Below are 22,185 nucleotides of genomic sequence, written 5' to 3'. Positions count from 1 at the left end.
TTCTTCAAAGGTTTCAAAACTTCGGCCTTTTTTTTATTCTTTGCCATGATGATGCATCTTCGTTCTTGCAGGCTGCGTCTTTATGGCTAAAATGCTCGTAGAGGCCCGTGCCACTTCGCATGCACTAGGTACAAACGATCCAACGCTGGAGGCACTTTCATCACTAAACAAGCATCACATCACAATCCCAATAAAGACAGGAAAAGTGTTTCAGCATGAATATAAATAGTTTCAATCTTTAATTCAGTAAAAAAAAAAGAGAAAGATTGACAGGACACAACAGCTTCACACTTTTGAAGATGGATCTGAGAGCAAATGTGTGCTTTGTACCCTTTGCTTCCTTTCAGCATTGCAAAGCACTTTTCTCAAAGCCATCCGCTCTAGATTCTTGTGAGAGCCCGACAGGAAAAGAAAGGTAAGTAGTAAAACCCAGAAACGACCCTCAGACCAGAACCCCTGTCGCAGGTTGTGCCGCAGACTTGTCGCTTGACTGTGGCTTGGATGCTGCGTTGGAAGACACCCTGATCTGGATGTTGTGCTTCTCCCTGTACTCGTTCACTTCCTGTCCCTTCTTGACAATCCTGTCGTTCAGCGCATCCACGGACTTTGCAATCTGGAACGGTATGCACAACGCAAACTCTGACGAGATCCACCTGAAGATACTGCATGCAGTGGCAAGTGTAGAAAGTGGGCAGCTTAAAGGGACTCTCAAATGAATTTTCAACTTCTTCCTTCCCAGCTTCAATTCTCAACTCAAAAGCGAAATGAGAAATCACGTGGTTGTGAGGTGCTTCGGCACTGGATGTGGTGAAGCTTCCACCGTGCTTTTTAAACACACCATGGAACTTATCCCTAGCAAATGAGGATAGGTGCCGTCATGGTACTGATTGAGCACAAACTCAAATACTCGTCCACAGATTGATTGTCGACAAGCGCATACGTCCATGTGATGCAGTGCTCACGTTCAAAGCGTGAGCTGAATTCGGCTCACATACTTCGGCACTGCAGATTTATCGCAGTGAAAAGGGGGGGAGCTTCCGAAGGAAAGGAGGTAAGAAATAGTATGCTATATTTTCAAATTTTTGTACTGAAAGGCAGGCCTTTTGACCCTTAAGTATTAAGTTTTCTTTTGGTGCACTAAATTATATGCAATTAGTAAAATTTCAATCAATCCAATCCAAGCTCAAAATTCATTTCATGATCCCTTTAAAGGTGCCACGACACAACAATCAGAATTTTAGGTCATCCTTGATATGACATCTACATAGGATAATTCATATGGACACGAGTTTCCACAATTTCGAGGGCTTCCTCTTTCGAATGCCTCTATACATTCCGTGCAGAGGAAAAGTGAAGCAGCAAGGAAAGCGATGAGGATGATGGTTTTTGACAATGCAGACATTTCCAGATTTGGCTTTCTCACTAGGTGAGTCGGCAATTAAGGCAAATTAATTTTTTATGAAACTGGCACACTGCTTTGAATAAAAGTTGAGGAATATGCAGGGGATTTCACTCACAGCCAAAAATCTTAAAAAAAAAAAAGAAAAAAAAAAAGATTCTTTTGGCAGAGAGACCCTTTGCCAAAAGAATCTTTTTTTTTTCTTTTTTTTTTTTAAAGATTTTTAAGACTCACACATACAGTACTACAGGTTTTACTTGAGCTAGTTGGTACATACTTGAATATGATCAGCTGAACAATTACAAATTAGCAAAAAACCGTGAGAGAAAATACATACACACCGCTGACTATCAACTTGCTGCCTTTAATACTTTGTCTTCCTTTTTTTTTTTTTTTTTTCCTTTACTACGGCTAGCGATGACAGCCATCTGCCATGTCCGCGCGAGGCCCCCATCAGGGTGTTATGCGGCTCGTGCCGCGTCCCAAGTATTGTTTTTCTTTCGGGTGGATTGTGATAGACGGGGTGCTCACGCACAGTTGAGCACTGTCTTCAATGGCCAGAGCTTCAATTACGGTAGTTCACGTGCATATGCGTTCTGGTGCCGCCCTATAATAGTGATGTTGTTAAAATTAGGAGAGCACTTGCAGGACCGGCAATGTGCAGAGAGATGTCCTGCCGATGTTCCTTTAACAGAAGCCGCGTGCTCCCTAGCTCGATCGTTCACACACCGCCCCGTTTGCCCTATGTAACACCTGCCAAGGAAAGCGGTATGTTGTACACAACACCGCTTTGGCACGGGGTGTATTGCGTCCTGTGAGCAATTGTGCATAGCTTCTTCTCTTGATTTGTTTTTCGGTTAGTCCTCCGGCACATGGAGTAGGCCTTGTTTGGTGCCGAGCACACAACCCGAATATCATGTCTCTCGGCAATCTTTTTTAGGTTGTGTGTGAGACCATGAATGTAGGGTATGACAGCTACGTTTCTTCGATTTGTAGCTTGCGATGAAGCCTCATTCCCTGCATGCTCGCGTTTCAACTTCTGGCAAATAGTTTCCGAGACGGTCACCAGGAGAGACTCCGGATAACCAGACTAACGTAGACGCTTCATCTGTGTTTCAAAACTTGGTTCAAGTTGATGGTGACATGATTTCTTTAAGGTGGAAATAAGAGCAGTTGTGGCAACACTCCTTTTGATGATTTTCGAATGCCCCGAGTTGTATGGAAGAAACCCTTGGCACGAGCGCGGCTCATATCTCCAGCACGCATGGCCTCCTTTAAACTGAAGCACCAGGTCAAGGAACCTGATGGATTTTTCAACGGGTAGTTCATACGTGAAATCCAATTCGGGGCAACATTCTTGGAAGCACTGTATAACTTTTGCTTTGCACCCATCCTCTTCTTCATTCACTTCAGCGTTGCACAAAATAAAAAAGTCATCGACATATCGGAAGATGGCCTTGATTCTGGTATCCTTTAGTTTGCTTTCAATGTTCCTTCCGCACGCTGCCAAATATACATCGCAGAGGTGAGGAGCTACCCGGGATCCAATACATACTCCACTTTTCTGTACATATGCCTGGCCTTCATGTGACACTACTGTAGCTGTCAGGTAGCACCCTAACAGCTCCAAAAAAGAATCAACGTTCACTCCGGCCGCACTTTGAAAAGGTGACACTCCTTGCTTCTCTATGCTGTCCCGTAGAATTGGCATGATGCTCGCGTGTGGAATTGAATAATACATGTCTTTTACGTCAATAAAAAAGCCAAAGGACACATCTTTCCCATTTTCCTGTAGAAAGGAAATTAGTTGTTGCGAGTTCTGAATTTTGTAGGGGTTTTTGAACTGTAATTGGGATAAATGCTTGGCTAAATAGGTCGAAATGTGCGCCTGCCAGGTTCCCCTTTCTGAAATTATGGCACGAAAAGGGATGTCCTCCTTATGTGTCTTGGCCGAGAAAAAAACCTCAAGATGACCTTCTTTCGTTGTTTTAACTTTGGTGGCCAGGCTGCTAAGCTCATTCCTCTTGAGAGTCCGTATTACGGTCCGTTTTGATCCTCTGCTGTTCCTGCCATCAACTTGGATGAAGTTTTTCTTCATAGCAGCTAAGGCTTTCTCACCATATGACCCACAATCCAGGACGACAAAGCCACCTTCTTTATCCGACACAAACAACCTAAGATCTTTGCTTCGTAGCTCCTGTATCGTGGCTCCAAAGCTTATGCCAGGGGACGTCAGGGTTCTCCGACGTCTCTGGTTTTCTAGGCAGTCGATTCCTTCACTGATGATATGTGCCGTTTTTTCGTCGTGAGTTCTGGAAGCGATGGTCCTGACTAGGATCACTTTGTCGATGGGTTCCAGCCGTGGTTGTAGAGCAAACTTCGGGCCTTGCTCAAGAACTTGCTTGGCCTTGGCAGAAAGATCCACATCCCCAATCATCTGAAGTGGCTGTCTCTGGGGAACCTGATTGGCCTCCCTTGCCAGATGGAACTTCAAAGAGGGGAGAAACCGGCTTTTCCAGATGGTCTCCGTTGAGCGTCTTGTCACCGACATATGATACCTGAAGACGTTGTAGTCTGAACACGTAGAAAGTCAGTTAACATTCGCTGCTGACGCCATGTTTCTGAGCGAAGAATCTTGGTCACTCACATGGCGTGCGCCTGGGATGGTTGTATCATCCCGAAGAACTGCCGAATGTCATCCAGAATAATCTTCTTTTTAATGCTCCGCGCTAGCAACCGGCCTTGGCACGTAGTAGTGGCGATAAGGTGGTTGAGCGCTTGCGGGGCGAGAGACGAAAAGCATAAATAAGGCGTGCTCATATAACTAGAACTAAACTGTACTACAGGTTTTACTTGAGCTAGTTGGTACATACTTGAATATGATCAGCTGAACAATTACAAATTAGCAAAAAACCGTGAGAGAAAATACATACACACCGCTGACTATCAACTTGCTGGCTTTAATACTTCGTCTTCCTTTTTTTTTTTTTTTCCCTTTACTACATACAGCTAGCGATGACAGCCATCCGCCATGTCCGCGCGAGGCCCCGATCAAGGTGTTATGCGGCTCGTGCCGCGTCCCAAGTCCCAAGACGCGGCACGAGCCGCATAACACCCTGATCGGGGCCTCGCGCGGACATGGCGGATGGCTGTCATCGCTAGCTGTAGTAAAGGAAAAAAAAAAAAAAAAAGGCAGACAAAGTATTAAAGGCAGTAAGTTGATAGTCAGCGGTGTGTATGTATTTTCTCTCACGGTTTTTTGCTAATTTGTAATTGTTCAGCTGATCATATTCAAGTATGTACCAACTAGCTCAAGTAAAACCTGTAGTACAGTTTATTTCTACCTATATGAGCACGCCTTATTTATGCTTTTCGTCTCTCGCCCCGCAAGCGCTCACCCACCTTATCGCCACTACTACGTGCCAAGGCCGGTTGCTAGCGCGGAGCATTAAAAAAGATTATTCTGGATGACATTCGGCAATTCTTCGGGATGATACAACCATCCCAGGCGCACGCCATGTGAGTGACCAAGATTCTTCGCTCAGAAACATGGCGTCAGCAGCGAATGTTAACTGACTTTCTACGTGTTCAGACTACAACGTCTTCAGGTATCATATGTCGGTGACAAGACGCTCAACGGAGACCATCTGGAAAAGCCGGTTTCTCCCCTCTTTGAAGTTCCATCTGGCAAGGGAGGCCAATCAGGTTCCCCAGAGACAGCCACTTCAGATGATTGGGGATGTGGATCTTTCTGCCAAGGCCAAGCAAGTTCTTGAGCAAGGCCCGAAGTTTGCTCTACAACCACGGCTGGAACCCATCGACAAAGTGGTCCTAGTCAGGACCATCGCTTCCAGAACTCACAACGAAAAAACGGCACATATCATCAGTGAAGGAATCGACTGCCTAGAAAACCAGAGACGTCAGAGAACCCCGACCTCCCCTGGCATAAGCTTTGGAGCCACGATACAGGAGCTACGAAGCAAAGATCTTAGGTTGTGTGTGTCGGATAAAGAAGGTGGCTTTGTCGTCCTGGATTGTGGGTCATATGGTGAGGAAGCCTTAGCTGCTATGAAGAAAAACTTCATCCAAGCTGATGGCAGGAACAGTAGAGAATCAAAACGGACCGTAATACGAACTCTCGAGAGGAATGAGCTTAGCAGCCTGGCCACCAAAGTTAAAACAACGAAAGAAGGTCATCTTGAGGTTTTTTTCTCGGCCAAGACACATAAGGAGGACATCCCTTTTCGTGCCATAATTTCGGAAAGGGGAACCTGGCAGGCGCACATTTCGACCTATTTAGCCAAGCATTTATCCCAATTACAGTTCAAAGACACCTACAAAATTCAGAACTCACAACAACTAATTTCCTTTCTACAGGAAAATGGGAAAGATGTGGCCTCTGGCTTTTCTATTGACGTAAAAGACATGTATTATTCAATTCCACACGCGAGCATCATGCCAATTCTACGGGACAACATAGAGAAGCAAGGAGTGTCACCTTTTCAAAGTGCGGCCGGAGTGAACGTTGATTCTTTTTTGGAGCTGTTAGGGTGCTACCTGACAGCTACAGTAGTGTCACATGAAGGCCAGGCATATGTACAGAAAAGTGGAGTATGTATTGGATCCCGGGTAGCTCCTCACCTCTGCGATGTATATTTGGCAGCGTGCGGAAGGAACATTGAAAGCAAACTAAAGGATACCAGAATCAAGGCCATCTTCCGATATGTCGATGATTTTTTTATTTTGTGCAACACTGAAGTGAATGAAGAAGAGGATGGGTGCAAAGCAAAAGTTATACAGTGCTTCCAAGAATGTTGCCCCGAATTGGATTTCACGTATGAACTACCCGTTGAAAAATCCATCAGGTTCCTTGACCTGGTGCTTCAGTTTAAAGAAGGCCATGCGTGCTGGAGATATGAGCCGCGCTCGTGCCAAGGGTTTCTTCCATACAACTCGGGGCATTCGAAAATCATCAAAAGGAGTGTTGCCACAACTGCTCTTATTTCCACCTTAAAGAAATCATGTCACCATCAACTTGAACCAAGTTTTGAAACACAGATGAAGCGTCTACGTGCGTGGTTATCCGGAGTCCCTCCTGGTGACCGTCTCGGAAACCATTTGCCAGAAGTTGAAACGCGAGCATGCAGGGAATGAGGCTTCATCGCAAGCTACAAATCGAAGAAACGTAGCTGTCATACCCTACATTCATGGTCTCACACACAACCTAAAAAAGATTGCCGAGAGACATGATATTCGGGTTGTGTGCTCGGCACCAAACAAGGCCTACTCCATGTGCCGGAGGACTAATCGAAAAACAAATCAAGAGAAGAAGCTATGCACAATTGCTCACAGGACGCAATACACCCTGTGCCAAAGCGGCGTTGTGTACAACATACCGCTTTCCTATGGCAGGTGTTACATAGGGCAAACGGGGCGGTGTGTGAGCGATCGAGCTAGGGAGCACGCGGCTTCTGTTAAAAGAACATCGGCAGGACATCTTTCTGCACAATGCCGGTCCTGCAAGTGCTCTCCTAATTTTAACAACATCACCATTATAGGGCGGCACCGGAATGCATATGCACGTGAACTAATTGAAGCTCTGGCCATCGAAGACAGTGCTCAACTGTGCGTGAGCACCCCGTCTATCACAATCCACCCGAAAGAAAAACAATACTTGGGACGCGGCACGAGCCGCATAACACCCTGATCGGGGCCTCGCGCGGACATGGCGGATGGCTGTCATCGCTAGCTGTAGTAAAGGAAAAAAAAAAACAACAAGGAAGACGAAGTATTAAAAGCAGCAAGTTGATAGTCAGCGGTGTGCATGTATTTTCTCTCACGGTTTTTTGCTAATTTGTAATTGTTCAGCTGATCATATTCAAATTCACACATACAGCACAGCGCAGGAAATAACACTGACCTTGCCCAGGTCAGGCTGCATTAGTGATACAGGTCTGTAACATGCTAAGCTGTGTTTGAGTCAGCGCGGTTCCCGGTGTTGATTTAGCACTGCAATGTACGTGGAAACCGGCCCAGAATGTTGTTGACTGAGGTGGACGTGAGGGCATGAATGAAAAGTGATAATTAACAATCTAATTACCCCAAATACCCAACCAACTTTTTAAATATTGACCTTATAAAGCATGAATAGATGGATGGATGGATAGTAATGGCTATACCTTTGTAACGGGTGGCAACTTCCGCCACCTAGCCTAAAATGTCGTCACCCCCTTTTTTCTTAAGATTTGTATAAATCTGTTTTAACACAGCCCCCCCCCCCCCCCCCCCCCTTTGAAGTGTTTCCATTACTTATTTTTAGTTGTATTTTTATTCCTCCCTAGATGTTTTCCTCCAACCTTCCGATCTGCTCTTAGTTACCGCAATTCTTTCCCTATCCATTCGTCCATCCCTGTCTGCGAATCCCAGTGCTCCCTCCGAATCCGTAGTCATCCCCCCAAGAGGGAGGGACGAAGACACGTGCACCTTAAAATTGCATGTTCTATAGTTTCCCTTTCGCGTTTGCTTATGTCGCATAGAGTGTCTATTTCCTGGAATTTAGCCCTATATGTTTTCGTTCTTAGCACCCCCGTTTAGTTTCAAACAGCCAATAAGCTCCCCAATGAATTATCATACAACTGTTCCTTCTTTATTTCTTGTTTTTGTGCCCTGTATATTGTTAAAGTTAATTTTCCCTGCATTCTCTCTTCCCCCAATTTCCTCTCAGTTTCCTTTACTCCCTTTTCAACTGATATGTTCTGATTGGCCCCATCTCGTTGAATGTATTTAGATCTAAGAATGCGGCCTCGGTTTGTCCACTTGGTGTTTAGACTTTTCATATGTAGATACTCGCACACTTTGCCTGCCCACCGTGTATCCTCAATTTCAACTAGTCTTTGTTCAAATTTTACTTTGCTGATCGCTTCTCTACTCTCGAAAGATGCCTAACCCATATCCCCCTGTACTCCCTCATTTGGTGTAGTCCCATGTGCCCCCAATGTCAACCTACCTACACCCCTTTGCTGTATCTCTAAACCTGCCTGGATTTCTGACCTCATACACAATACTGCATTCCCAAATGACAGTCCTGGCACCATGACTCCCTTCCATACACCTCTAACGACTTCATATCTATTATAGTTCCAGAGCGATCTGTGTTTCATAATAGCTGAATCTTATTTCCCCTTCTTTCTTACAATATCTTCATGTCTTTTTAGATACTTTCGCCCCTAACTTAACCATCCTCCCAAATATTTGGACTTTTCTATGTTTTCTATCATTGTGTCCTCCTGTATTTCCAGGGGTTCCCCCTTCTTTGTCATTGAAAACAATTATTCCCGACTTGTTCCTACTGAAGTTTAGGCCTAAACTGTCCCCTTCCCTGCTGCAAATTCTGATCAGTTTGTGCCAGGGCCGTAACCAGGGGGGGGGGGGGGTTAGGGGGTTCTGACCCCCCCCCCCCCCCCCCCCCCGAAATTGTTTTCTGGGTACGGCCCTGGTCGGTGCACTGGAAGTCAGCCGATTTTAATCTCCACCTCTGCGAACGCGCAGTGGCGCCGGTCGGCTACCGGGTACCAAACCGGGACCGGTTCTCCGGTTTTCTGTAACTCTCCATTATATGCCACCGATGCACATGACTCATAGGCGAAAATAAGACAAGCGACACTTTCAAAATGGCCGCCGTTGTCCCCGAAAACCCCCCCGAAATTTTTTTCTGGGTACGGCCCTGGTTTGTGCATTGTCTCACGACTTTCTGCTACAAGTACAATGTCGTCTGCATACATTAACCCTGGCAATACTTGATTTACTTTGTGTCCTTCCTCCATGTAAGTCGGGTCAAAACCTAGGTTGCACTGCTCTAATCTTTTTTCCACCTCACTGAGGTATAAGTATATCATAAAGAGCAGCGGACACAATGGGCAACCCTGTCTATGTCTTCTTTTTATTGCTGTTGGTCTTGTAGTTTCGGCTTCCCATGTTATAACCACCCTATCCTATCCTCCCCCCCCCCCCCCATATCAACCCGTTCTAGAAACGTAACCATGGTTGCCCTAGCCCATATTCCTTCAGTTAGTCCCAGAGTTTTTCCTAATTCACACTGTCATATACCCTTTGATGTCCAAAAATGCTACCCATAATGGCCTTTGGCTTGTCATTGCCATCTCTATGCACCGAGTGATTACGAATAAGTTATCATCTAGTCGTCTATCCCTCCTGAAACCGTTTTTAAGCTACCACAGAATCTGCCTTCTCTCTGCCCATTCTTCCATTCTTCTTTTTACAATTTCCTATTAAAGCTCTGTTGCCCGTCATCCAGACATGTTAAGCAGCTATTAGAATTTGCACTAAATTCTGCAACGTTAGGCCGTCTACAGTGCCATATCGACACCAAGAGAGAAATTGCTATCGATGAAACACCTTGCATACTTACGTACACCCCTGCATTTCTGCTAGCACACAGCCCAGGTGCACAAATGAATAAGCCGCATGAGTAAAATAAACAAGGGAGCCAAAAAAAAACTAACTAGTCAGCAACAAGACCTGAATATGAGCTCCCAACTGCTGTTCCAGGGAGATATCAACTAGAGTCATTGAGAGCACGAGAATGAGAGAGCACCTTTATTTATTTATTTATTTAAAATACCCTCAAGGCCATTGGCATTACAGAGGGGGGTGGGGGTTACTGGCAGTAGTACACTTCGCAGCTCAATGTGAGCAGTATAGATTATTTATGGCAGTCCTAAATAAATGGTCAGGAACAATTGTTGCGATAGATGCGGGAAGGTGGTTCCAATCCACTGAAGTTTTCGGAATGAATGACTCTTGGAATGCATTAGTGTTGCATTTTAGAATGTCTATTTATACATATGATCAATGCGAGGTGAAATATAAGAAGGTTGATTCAGCAGTCGGTCGTGAAGTAATGAGTTAGTATGGTATATCTTATGAAAAAAACATAAGCGAGCTATTTTACGACGTAAATTGAGGTTAGGCAACAATAGGCTAGTTTTCATTGAGCTCACTCTTGCGGTGCGATGAAAGTTTTTAAGAATAAAACGAGCAGAGCGATTCTGAACTAATTCCAGGGCGTTAGTTAGTTTGGAATGACCAAGTACCAACCTCTGGCACACGCCCACTGCCTTCCGCCGTGCTTTTGCTGCGCGCATAAGCTCGACGTTTACAAGAGGCCAAAGTGTCGTCAGAAATAGAAAGCTCTCACAGAGGGGGGACAATTGAAGAATGTCACTGCCGTTCTCATACTATCAGTGGTCATAAAGGCTTCTTGGCAGCTGCAGCATGACTGAAGACAACCAGTCCAAAGAGATCCAGGGCTCTTGTTACGGAACATAGGAACTCAGAATCTAGCGTGCTTTATTCACAATACAGCCAATCATTACTATTAGAAATGAGTGTCGATTAAAATTTTAGCCCGGTTCATAGCGAACTCTTTATTTGATTAATCCTGTCTCATTCGTTTCCCTGGAAAAGATTTTTAAAAGGCAACATTTATATTTTTTTTTATATCTTGGCTTACAACGTAATTAATGATGCAGTATAAAATTTTGATTATGAATCAACCTCAATGTGTAGTTGAGACATGTTCTTAGACACTCGCACTAACAGATTATTACTTCATCTGCATGAGGCAAAGAGGTTCAATGATGTTCTCCGGCAAGAGCAACCTCCTTTAATTGTTCACAATAGTCTTTACTGGACTAAGTGGACACTTGCAAGGCGTTGAGCTATGTGTGTAACCTGCTGCACTTGTCAGGAGTTCCTAACCTTGCCCCTACACCTTACTTCAAGTTAAACTTCCACCTAAAGTTTGCCCTTCATACAGGTGCTCTTGTCCACGTCTGCGTGGTGAAAGTGTTGAATTTTTACTTTCTTATGGTTTGTCAAAAGTTTACCGACTAACCGGTCTCAAGATTTAATTGCGACTAAAGCAGTAATAGATTGCTTGGTAGGTTAATTGACCAATTGCCTGGCCCTAATTAACACCCATCGGTAAAACCATACCTGTGTTGTAAGGAAGCATACTTTGCTTCCTTACAACACAATGAGGACCACGTATTCTTAATAAAGCAAAGATGAACTCACATTGTCTTTGTTCTGCATGACAGCTGGCAGGATGTCTTTCACAGTCCTCTCAACGAGCACGCCCCCCACCATCCGGTAACATCGGCGGTCTCCGTCCACCTTCTGCAATGCCTCTGCCACGAGGCTGGAAACAGATCAGGCATGTTTAAAATTCAGCACTTGTAACAAGAAGTCGTCAAGTATCCAATGTTTGGAAAAGAAAAAAAAACACAAAAAAATACACGTTTTTCTAACTGCAAAAACAAGCTACCATATTTTCAGAACTATAGTTTACAAACTATTTATTTTAATTTTTACAAAAATACAAATAAATATAAAAATACATAGATGAGGCATGTTTTAAATTTGGGATGCTAGAACTGAACCAAGAGAGAGGTTCCTCAATCAAAGCAATTTTGAGAATTCCTTCAAAGAGGCTTCCTTCTTCACTAATCTTGAAAAAAAAAAGATTGCTCACAAAAACCCAAAATGAAGCAAAAATTTTTTTTTTTATGAGATTACGTTTAATCCATTAAGTGTCACTTTAAAAAAAAAAGCAACCTAAAATTGCTATATATTTTTATTGAGGAGTTTTAGTCCTTTAGTATAACCGATAAAATTTCAAGAGTTTATTATTAAAAAAAAAAGTGACGGCAAAAAAAAATACGCTAACTAAAACGAGTGCTGCCATCTATGATCAGTGCCGCAAACTGCTCGGACGAGCCTAGCTTGTCCGCGGTATTGAGGGCTACTGGAAAAACCACTGGATGAGCTGAGCTTGTCCATGGCATTTTGGACCGGAAAGCGGCCGACGAGGTCAGCTCGTTCAAGGCACTTAAAGGGTGAAAGAATTTTTTTAACTAAGCTTTTTGGCAAAAACTAGTTGCTTGACCACCCGAAAAAATCTGAGGCCGAATTCTCAAAGCGAACTTACATCGAAAAAAGTGTGTACGACATATTTGAGAGAAAATTCGTATTCTCGAAACAAAATTGTCATAACTTTTGTGCACATTACGACGGAATCCTACGACAGCTCCGGAGCTGTCTTGCGCACATTTTATGATCAAATCAACATGGCCGACAGCGTTGCTCAGTTACTTGGTCGCGCCGACCAACAGACATTTATTTTTCTACGTGCTCTTCTCGCGTGTCCCGACTTCAAGCAGCAAGAAAAAGGAAAAAGTACTTGAAACCGACCACCACGAACATGAACGCTGGATCCACAAACACCCGGGAAAAGCAGCAAAGGCAACGATCCCACCGACCAAGTGAGCTTGGCAGAGTATAGGCCTAGCAGGCACTCCGACCTGCTACGGCTCAGCGTTGCTCCGGCAATCCTTGGCCAAGACCGTCTGCCCACAACCGGCTGGCTTGCTGAATGGAATATGCCCGCGCGACCCTTGTGGACCCTCCCCGTATGAATAGTTTGATAACTGAACTAAATTTCAGAGGTCAACCGATTCCCCTTGTCATCTCAATCTCCTTGTTTTCCGAGGCAGCGGTGACGAACGCTGTCGTCGAAAAGAGACTTTCATTGATTCTATCTCCTTGTTTTGTGCGATATAGAGCTCAAATAAACGCCATATGGATTATCTTCGCAACACGGTATGTACACTTTGTTATTAGTATGCCATTTTTATTCATTTGCGTGGCTCTTGCTGGCACTCTCGTAGTTCAAATATATTGTTTTCAACGTCAACTCGCTCCTACATTTCCGAGGCCGCGAAAAATGCTGCGGCGATTTGTTACTATCTACGTCGCTTTGCAAACGACTGGCACGGGGCTTTTCCCAACGATGACAATTATGTTTACTTCGTAGCGATCGAATTCGCAGCAGTCAACAAAACGTTTACATCGTGTTAGCGTCGATATATCACTGCACGGACACAAACCCCAGAGAAGCAGTGGTGGAAAGGCTGCCTGTGTTTGTGAGAAACAGCTTGAACACTAAACATTAACACACAGACAGGACAGAACATACACAGAGCTGACCACGACCGGCTTGAGCTATCAACAAGTAGTTAGCCTCTGTTTGTTATTGACAATCCAAGTGCTCCGAACTATGCCGAGCTCTCTGATTGGTTGTTTGTGTTGCCGAAGACGCCGTCGCCATAGCAACAGCACCGGAAGTCGTCGTTTTTTCCGTAAGAAGTCGTAACCTTCCTCCTCTCACTTAAGAATGCGTTTGTGAATACCGTTCTTGCCTCATCTTATGATGATTGTAACTTTACAAACTTCGTAGCTAAGCTGTCGAAGGTAAGAGGACTATACCCTCTGTGCTGTTAGACGCACGAAAAAAATAAGATGAACAATAAAAATTGAAAGGCACATGATTAGGCACAGGCTAATAACTGTATCTCCATTTCACCCTCCAGTGGATCGCTGGAAGCAAAGAGGGAAGCAAAAAACACAAAAAGGGGGTCTGCTTCTTAGGCAATCTAAATTTCCCTATTATTTCTGGGCGCCCAGTGCTCGAGCGTTGACAAAGTTGCATTATGTGTCTGCAAGAGCAGTCGGCCATTGTAACGAGAAATAAGCAAGTATCCAGTGTTTGAGGTTGAAAAAAACCAAACGTCTTTCTAACTGCAAAAACAATCTACCATATTTTCAGGACTATACCTTACAGACTATACATGTATACAAGGTAATATTTTTATTCTTTGTGGACTATCTAAAAACACAATATACAATAATTTCTTTTGAAAACTACTCGTTTTCCCTTTGTCCAATTTTCAAGACCACAATGTTTCATGCTGGGAATTAAGCAGCAAAAAAATATGAGACTTTCTGTGTATTGCTTTCACCCTCAACGCCCCCGTCGCTGACACACAAGGTAACTGCGTTGAAACTGACATTGTGAATCAGGCTAGATCTTAATGGTATTAACGCCCACTGCCTGCAGTGGTACAATTATTACTACAAGTAAATATGTCCACTGTGGGGTGTGTAAAACACCAAGGCACGTCCAAATAAAGATGAGAGTTCACATTGAATTTAATTTTAATAAACAATACAAAGTTTAAAAACAGTAAGAACAATGAAAAGACAAATTTACATTCATATTGTTTTATTAGAAGTGTAATTTGTTAGGGAACTACCGATTTATAATTTTTTAGCAGGCATAGAGCATAGATGAAGAAAACCCCTAGCACGGACTATGCACCAAGTACAGACTATTTAAGAACACCTATTTTTTTATTTGCCAAAAGTTGCCCCTGCAGGCTATACATGGCATTCCAAGGTAATCTTAGACAAGTAATAGTGGAACTTCCTGTGGCCAAGATAACCTCCAGTTAACATACTTCTTGTGTATGTTTCAATGAGCAAGGATGAGCAGTGCATCTTTTAAGGGCACAGGGTAAGTCCTATACTCCCCATGCATTTGAGGCCATGTTGAGGAATATTTTTCTCGGTGACTATTAGGAGTATTCTTGTCATGTAAATATCATTTTGTTCGAAATATTGTGTTTTATCCACTGAACTAGAATTATTTGAACCAATCTAAAATAAGTCTTTTTTTATTTTTTTATTCTAGTACTGAAATTTTAGTTGTTTTCATCTATTAAAAACTTCGTAACTTAAAAACTGCTAGGTGCACATTTTTAATTTTAGTTCAGTATTTTTGAACACCCATGTATGTCGTAGGAATAAAAAATCAACCCTCCATAATGTCAGGTTAAGGAAAAAATGGTACCTATGTACTAAAAAACACTGTTTTGAGACAATTGAGTTTAAAGTAAAAAAACTGGTGAATAACGAATTTCTATTGGCACCAACAGCCTCAGAGTCATTTTTTCAATAGCCACCAGCTTGAAAGGCATTGCTAAAGCCATGTCTTCGCCTTTAGGCTTATCGCCTTGCTTGCCGGGCCTCTTTTGTGACCTGCCATGTCGCTTGGTCCGTAAAGTATATTAGAGTGTCAACTTCCCTCAGCCACTTGATGGCTTTCCAAACAGGGTTCCATCCACAAAACTTCAAAACATTGGCTTGTGCAATGCTGCCACCATTGAATCAAGGAACAGCATTCAATGGCGCCATTTTGTCGTTACGAAAACACAAACGCTTGAATGTACACACGGTACACACCTGGGAGAAACGTGCACAGCGTCTCGTGATTGTCTTGGTTGAAAAAAAGCTATGCAATAGTTGCGAAATAATTTTTTGAGATTATCTGTTACTGGACAAGCTTTTAGGTCTTGTGTTGATTTTGTTTTGATGGAGAATTCATCGATAAACAGGGAGTGTATCCCAAAAGGAGGCGTGGTTACCTGCTAATTGCTTTCGGAAGAAGTGATTTTCAGCCCGAAATATAGCTTTCTAAAAACACCGGGACAATGGAAAATGTGCAGAAAGAATTAAACTTTTCAAATTGCGAAAAAAACTAAAATCAATTTTTTTTTCAATTTTACTTTACCCTGTGTTCTTAAGAATTTCTCGGCGAAAAATCACAAACACAATTTAACTACACCCTTTTCAGTGTCTCCATTGAAAATGTTCATACATATAAATATCTTGGACTTCATTTCATGCCCAACCTTTCATGGAAACCACATATTAACCATGTCACAGCAAAGGCTAATCAAACTTCAGGCTTTCTAAGACATCACTTACACCTGGCAAAACGGGAAACAAAACTGATTGCATACACATCTCTTCTGCGTCCCAAGCTGGAATATGCATCTTTCATCTGGAACCCGCATCAGTCATATCTTATTGACAAGTTAGAAACCATTCAAAACCGAGCCACTCGATTCGTTCTCTGCAATTATACCCATACAAGTATAACACTAATACAACAAACTAATATACCCCTTTTTGCTGACCGACGTAAAATAACTCAACTAACTGCCTTTCATCACCTGTACTATCATTCACCCTCAAAGAAAGGAAAATATTGCCTAGCTGCTAACCACGTCTCGGCACTAGGGTGACCACCTTCCTGCTTGTGAAATGCGGGACACGCTGAGCTAGGGGGGGGAGGAGTAGTGTCATCACAACTGCGGCATCTAACAAGGATACATGAGAGGAAATGTATTACCACGCACACCATGAAACGTAGCTGAAAGCATATTATACACCTGCACACATACATTTTTATTTTAATGACAAGTAAGTTATTAAATGTGTCCAAGTTGAAAAAACCCAAATTGACTCCAACAGAGATTAATGTGTCAAAAGTAAAGAATAAACAGTAAACCTTTTCGTTTATTGTTTCCTGTCGATATACTTTTACCAACATACACTTACCCACATTTAGAGCCCCATGTTTCCATTAAAACTTAGATTTGGGTGAGTTGGTTCATACTGAATTAAAAGGTTAAGGGCACGAACAAAACGGGAACAATAAAGACAAAAAGACGACAAGACAGGCGCTAACTCTTCACTAAAAATCTTTCACATCAATCCTTTCGCACTGGCACAGATTGATATGAAAATAATTGCAATAATTTATGTTTCATATTTCGGAGAGCAATTTTCTCTTGCAGTGCATTTCAACCAGGGGAAGGGGCACAACGGCACATGCGCGTCATTCTCCTGCAAGAACGACGGTCGCTTCCCGCGATGCTAGGATAACGCACCATCGTAATTCACGCGATACACAGCGGACTCCACGATTCCCCGCGGACTCCACGATTCCCCGCGATTCCCCGCTGTTCGGCAGTGCCATGAGATAAATTGTGAATTTTACGACAGCGTGAAATGCGGGACATTTTGAACATTTTTGGTGTATCTTGCGGGACGCGGGACACAAGCCGTCAATGCGGGACAGTCCCGCGAGTCGCGGCACGGGTGGTCACCCTACTCGGCACGCAGAGACAACTCACAGAAAATTCAGCTTGCCACTCCTAGAACTAACACTTTCAAATTTTCTCCCCTGCAGTTATCTATATCGGACTGGAATTCCCTCCCCGACTACATCGTAACAGTAAAAGAGTCCATTAAATTTCGTTCCACAATTGCCACTCTTGACAATACGTAAAAAAAGAGCAGAAGGAGGAAGATTCCTAGCTCTAGTAGACCTGTATCTGTATTGTTGTTTTTGCCCCCCCCCCCCCTTGTGTAAAGCCCCTACCGGGCACTTATAAGGGTATATTAAATGAAATTAAATAAAATGAAAAAGATACCTCGAAAACTGGACATAAGGTACCTCGATGTGCGTTTCTGGAACATACGGTGCCGAGAAAAAGCACCGTTTCTTATTTTATTTGGCCTCCGCGGCAAAAGTTGCGTGGCCCTACCTAACATCCCAGCGGAAACTTGTGTGCATGGGAGACATTTAACGAAGTTAGATGCCCACAAATCAACCGAGAGATGTAATTGTTTCGTGTTTTTCGTGTACCAGAGCATGTGCAGGCACAACATCGCTTCGCCAACTGCGCGTTGTTGCCATGAGTGTTCCAGCTGGCCAAAGCTAAACTATACTACGCCTGTCAGACGTAGTGGAAAGAGGGTGTGAAGGATTGTGCCACTCGTGCTCGATTGTGCCCCGGAAAAAGTGAGCGGTGTGTTTTTGACGGAAAGTAAATATATTGTGATGGGGATAAAGCCGCCGCAGTGCGTACAATTGCGCCAGTGGCGTCACTAGGGGCAGCAGCACCTGGGGCAGCGGACCTTCACAATCCCCCCCCCCCCCCCCCCCCCCCCCCACCTAATTGTCGCCTGCCACGAACACCCCCCTCCCCGCCCCTCTTCGTGGTCCGCCGTGACACCCCTCGAAGCAAAGCACCCAAGGCGGTCCCCCCCCCCCCCAACTTGTGACGCCACTGAATTGCACCACTCATTCTCTGCGAAAAGAAGCAGAGTGTTTTCAATGATGATTTGAGATGTTGGGACTGTAACATCAACCTACCACAGCAATCCCGTGAATGATATTCACGTGGATACAGTTGCAGAAGCAGATGTCAAAAGGCTGTTTTAGATTCTAGAACACAGGCGATAAGGTAAGAAAACTAGCGTCATGCCCAACTTGTTACGATCACGCGGCACTCCTGGGGACATACCCTGTTTGCTCAAACTGTTCTGGTTGGGCACACACACGAGTGCTGTTGCGTTTGACGGCGTGGGCGAGCAATAAAGTCGAAAGGATGGTACCAGTGGTTTCATGCTACGGTATGTTTCACATCTAGCTTCAATCATGTCATGAACAGACGCTTTATTAGATGCTAAGATTGACTTTGAAATTGACGTTTCTGAAATTGACGTGGAACATAACCCCAGGTTTGGTTCCAAGTGGCCCTGTCAGCGGTAAACTAAGTCCACCGCTGACACAAACTCTCAAACTTTGTTTTCATCCTTTTTTTTTTTTTCTTTTTAAATCTATTTAAGGGTTTCTGCTGGAGCTTGTTTAGGACTACAACATAAACTGCCTGTTCACAAGCTTGCATGCACCCAAAAATTAATGTCAATAAAGATTCTGCTCGAAGTTAGAAAAAAAAGAGATGAACATTATTTTTTAAATTCTTTAATTATTTTATATGGTACCGAATCGGTCTGTGTCAGTGGTCTGTGCTACGAAAACCTAGATTCAGGCTAAAATATAAAATCAGATTTGAGCTAATAATAAATATTTCAAACAATCCTTTATTTGCATAAGAACTCAAGTGTAATTCGATCTATGAAGTTCCTTTGCTGTCCAGAAAAGTCGGATGTGTGCCTCTTTGATTTCAAAATTAAGCGATCCTTGTGCCGAGGGTGATACCGATGTGTGCGTGACAAGAAACTGTCCGCACTCGACAATCGCGGAGTCACAGGTCGTCGCATATTTTAATTAGCGAATATCAATCACAGAAAAATTGCCCAGTTAATTGCAAAACATTACAGCAGTTCAAGAAGCCAGTAGAAGCGGAAAACATAACAAGAGACTGATTTAACTGTGGAACACACAAAACATAGCGTCCTGCGCCATTCTGCAGAATGACGCCGGACAGGAGACATACGCAAAAAGACGTATGTGGCTCGTGCGAGGCTCGCTTCCATGTAAAGCAGCAGTTTCTTGTCTGCTCAGCAGGCTGCAATCGGTGTTTCCGCTGTAAGTGCTTGAACGTCGCCCATGAAGAGAACAACTTCTACATGAAGAATGGCACAAACGCTTTCAGGTGCTCGGGCTGCGCCCGAAGGAGCAGTGTGGCACCGAGGGACGACGCCGCTGCTGGTACCAGAGGGGTAGTTCCCGCTCCTGTGGCGTTTGTCGAACCACCAAATGTGACACTTGATGACGGCTCCGTTCCACCCGCTCTGCTACGCCTCATCAAAAGCCTATCAAGCAAACTGGATATAGTTACGACAGAGCTCAAGTGCCTTAGGGCGGACAGCAACAGCCTTCGCTACGAAGTGCTTTATCTCCGTAAAAGTGACCATGAACGAATGCTGCTTCCACCTTCTTCATCAACCATGTACGCATCCGTCGCAGCACTGCCGCCTGCTGCGCCAACGTCAATGTTGAGATCTTGAGCTGCAAATTCGCTTCCCAATCCAGTTCCAGGGACGACTCTGGGTGGGCTGGGCTTGGAGTCGAGTTCCTCGAAGGGTGCGAGAGCTGCGGGTGGGGAGGACGCTGTGGACGACGGCTACACGATGGTAAGGCCCCAACGGCAAACCAAGCCATCAGCTGGAACGGCTAAACCGAGTAAGGTGACCGCTGTCCCTCGGAAGAATCGTCGTTTAGAACTTTTTGTATCAAGGGTAGATCCAGATACGAGTGTGGAAATGTTTTTGCACTTATTGAGCCTTTTGTAGTGGGAAGGCAGGTCTTGTGTTGAAAAATGTTTACATGATTTGACACATACTCTTCCTTCCACATCCCGGGTGACGAGTCAGTTTTCGATGCAATTAACAAATTCAAGGTGTGGCCTCAAGGTAGCATTTTCCATCAATTCTTTGGTTGACTGGACAAGTCACGTGTTCACACTGATGACAGAGTAGAAACCGTTCATATTGAACAAACTTAGTGTTTTTTATCAAAATGCATGAAGCCGGAGGACTAAGGCCGACGAGCTTTTGTACAATTTAACTAATTCAAGTCATGATATTATATGTATCCCCGAAACCTGGCATTCAAATGGGCACATCCATCTGAAGCAAAGGGCATAGCAGGGAGGGAGGGAGGGAGGGGGAGGGGTTCAAAATGCCTGTGTATATGATACAGTCGGCTGGATTTGGAGATACGGGGTAAGCTGAAGCCCAATAACCCTCCCCTCCCCCTCACCCCCCTTTCCCCCTGCTACGCCCCTGCTTCAGATGAATGTGCCGATCGGAATTCTGGTACTCGGTGATTCCCCTCGTACTACATTCAGCGAGACTGAGCATTCAACTATCAATGGCTTACTTTCTAGGTGAGAAAAGCGAAGTTCTATTTTCTCCAAAAACACCCGGTACACTTTTTCCGTGTAGGGCACAGAAGATACCGGACAGATGACTGAAACGTCGTAGACTCCGCAAGTTTGCCTCGCCCGACGCCCACACATCAGATAAAAGTAGTTACCATTCATGTTTCTAGTGTCTCACAGAAAGCACAAAAATAAGCCATGTGCCATTCAGCCAGTGGGTGTTACGGACACTCACTAAAATTTTATTTGTGTTAATTAACTACACCGCGAATTCGACACCCCGGCCCAAACGCGCCTGACAACACGTCTCAACGTCTGCCCACGCCTGAAGCTATGTCCTAGCCGCGAAATTATCGGATATTGCTCCGAGAATATGTGCGGATCACAAGATGTCCTGATATTTATTTATGAAAACGAAAAAGGGAAGGCTTTGCGACGGTAGGACCAAGCAAATGACGCGAGACCACCACACGCTTTTGTCAGACGCACGCCGCTATTACTTGACCGGGCGTCGGACCAAGGGAAACTTACTTGTGCTCGTTGAGATCCATCTCGAGCTCGACCAGCTTGGCTGTTAAGGAACGCTGTTCTTGTCGCAATTGATTAAAACCATCTACGATGCTCTGTTCCTGAGACTGACGCTTCATTTCGTCTTTTTTGGAAGCTTTCTTGTCGCCTTCGGCCGCCATTTCGGAGAGGTGAGACCCGCAGTGAAGTTTTTCTTTGTGTTGTTTGTGGCATTTTTAACGTGCTATTAAAGACATGCAAATAATATTAAATAACGCTTTAAATAATGGTTAGTAATGTTTTAACTTTAAAAAAACGTTTTAATGTAATAAATTAGGTTAATTTTATTTTTGCCTTTTTTTTCTAAGCTGCGAGTCTGTTTCGCTGAGTCTTCGATAATATTTGATAGATGGCGCCACTTACCAACTCTTAAACTATCGCCGACGCGTAAAGAGCGCGCGGTTGTTTCGGTTTCCCAACCTATGCCGAAACAACCTCTCCCAGCTATTTCTCTGCTTTTGAATGATTTATGCACTAACTAAAAGAGGCGAAAGAAAGAAGGAGACTGGAGTCAAAGTTGAGTAAATTTCTTTTTCGATGGCAATGCCGCAGCTCTGACTGGTAGCCCCCAGAGCCCCTCGATGTAAAGTAAATTGTTGTTAGTGTGCCTCATTAGGCGGCATGGTGTCTCAGCTGTAGATGAGAAATTTAGCCAGTGCAGTGCAACCACTACCCTGGGATCTTTAGCGTGCACGAAGTAGTTTTACGTGATCTTACGCCGGTACGATGCTCATCTAGATCGAAGCGGGCAGGGATGGGGATCGAACCGAGGATCCTGGGTTCTCCAGCGCGAGCTTTCCCTGTATGTACGCTGTA

General features: G+C 44.1%; 1 protein-coding gene across 1 annotated transcript; it reads right to left on the bottom strand.

Annotated features, from left to right (window-relative positions):
- Positions 1-277: 277 nt before the first annotated feature.
- Positions 278-21,508, bottom strand: LOC121834792 (prefoldin subunit 2-like). Its single transcript, XM_042288578.1, has 3 exons — positions 21,334-21,508; positions 11,498-11,621; positions 278-613 (listed from the first exon to the last, which is right to left on the bottom strand). Exons 1-3 carry the CDS (start codon positions 21,489-21,491, stop codon positions 443-445), a joined length of 453 nt encoding a protein of 150 aa, XP_042144512.1. The 5' UTR covers positions 21,492-21,508; the 3' UTR covers positions 278-442.
- Between the last annotated feature and the right edge of the window lie 677 nt (positions 21,509-22,185).

This window comes from Ixodes scapularis, unplaced genomic scaffold, assembly GCF_016920785.2.
Source record: "Ixodes scapularis isolate PalLabHiFi unplaced genomic scaffold, ASM1692078v2 PGA_scaffold0__279_contigs__length_252992795, whole genome shotgun sequence".
Lineage (NCBI taxonomy): Eukaryota > Metazoa > Arthropoda > Arachnida > Ixodida > Ixodidae > Ixodes > Ixodes scapularis.
This window is presented reverse-complemented; position numbering and strand designations above follow the sequence as displayed.

Excerpts from the sequence above, each read along its gene's own strand:
- LOC121834792 (XM_042288578.1), bottom strand. The coding sequence starts at position 21,491 with ATGGCGGCCGAAGGCGACAAGAAAGCTTCCAAAAAAGACGAAATGAAG. Across the intron at positions 11,622-21,333 it reads ATGGATCTCAACGAGCACAA|CCTCGTGGCAGAGGCATTGC; the intron begins GTAAGTTTCCCT and ends ATCTGTTTCCAG. Across the intron at positions 614-11,497 it reads TCATGCAGAACAAAGACAAT|ATTGCAAAGTCCGTGGATGC; the intron begins GTGAGTTCATCT and ends ATACCGTTCCAG.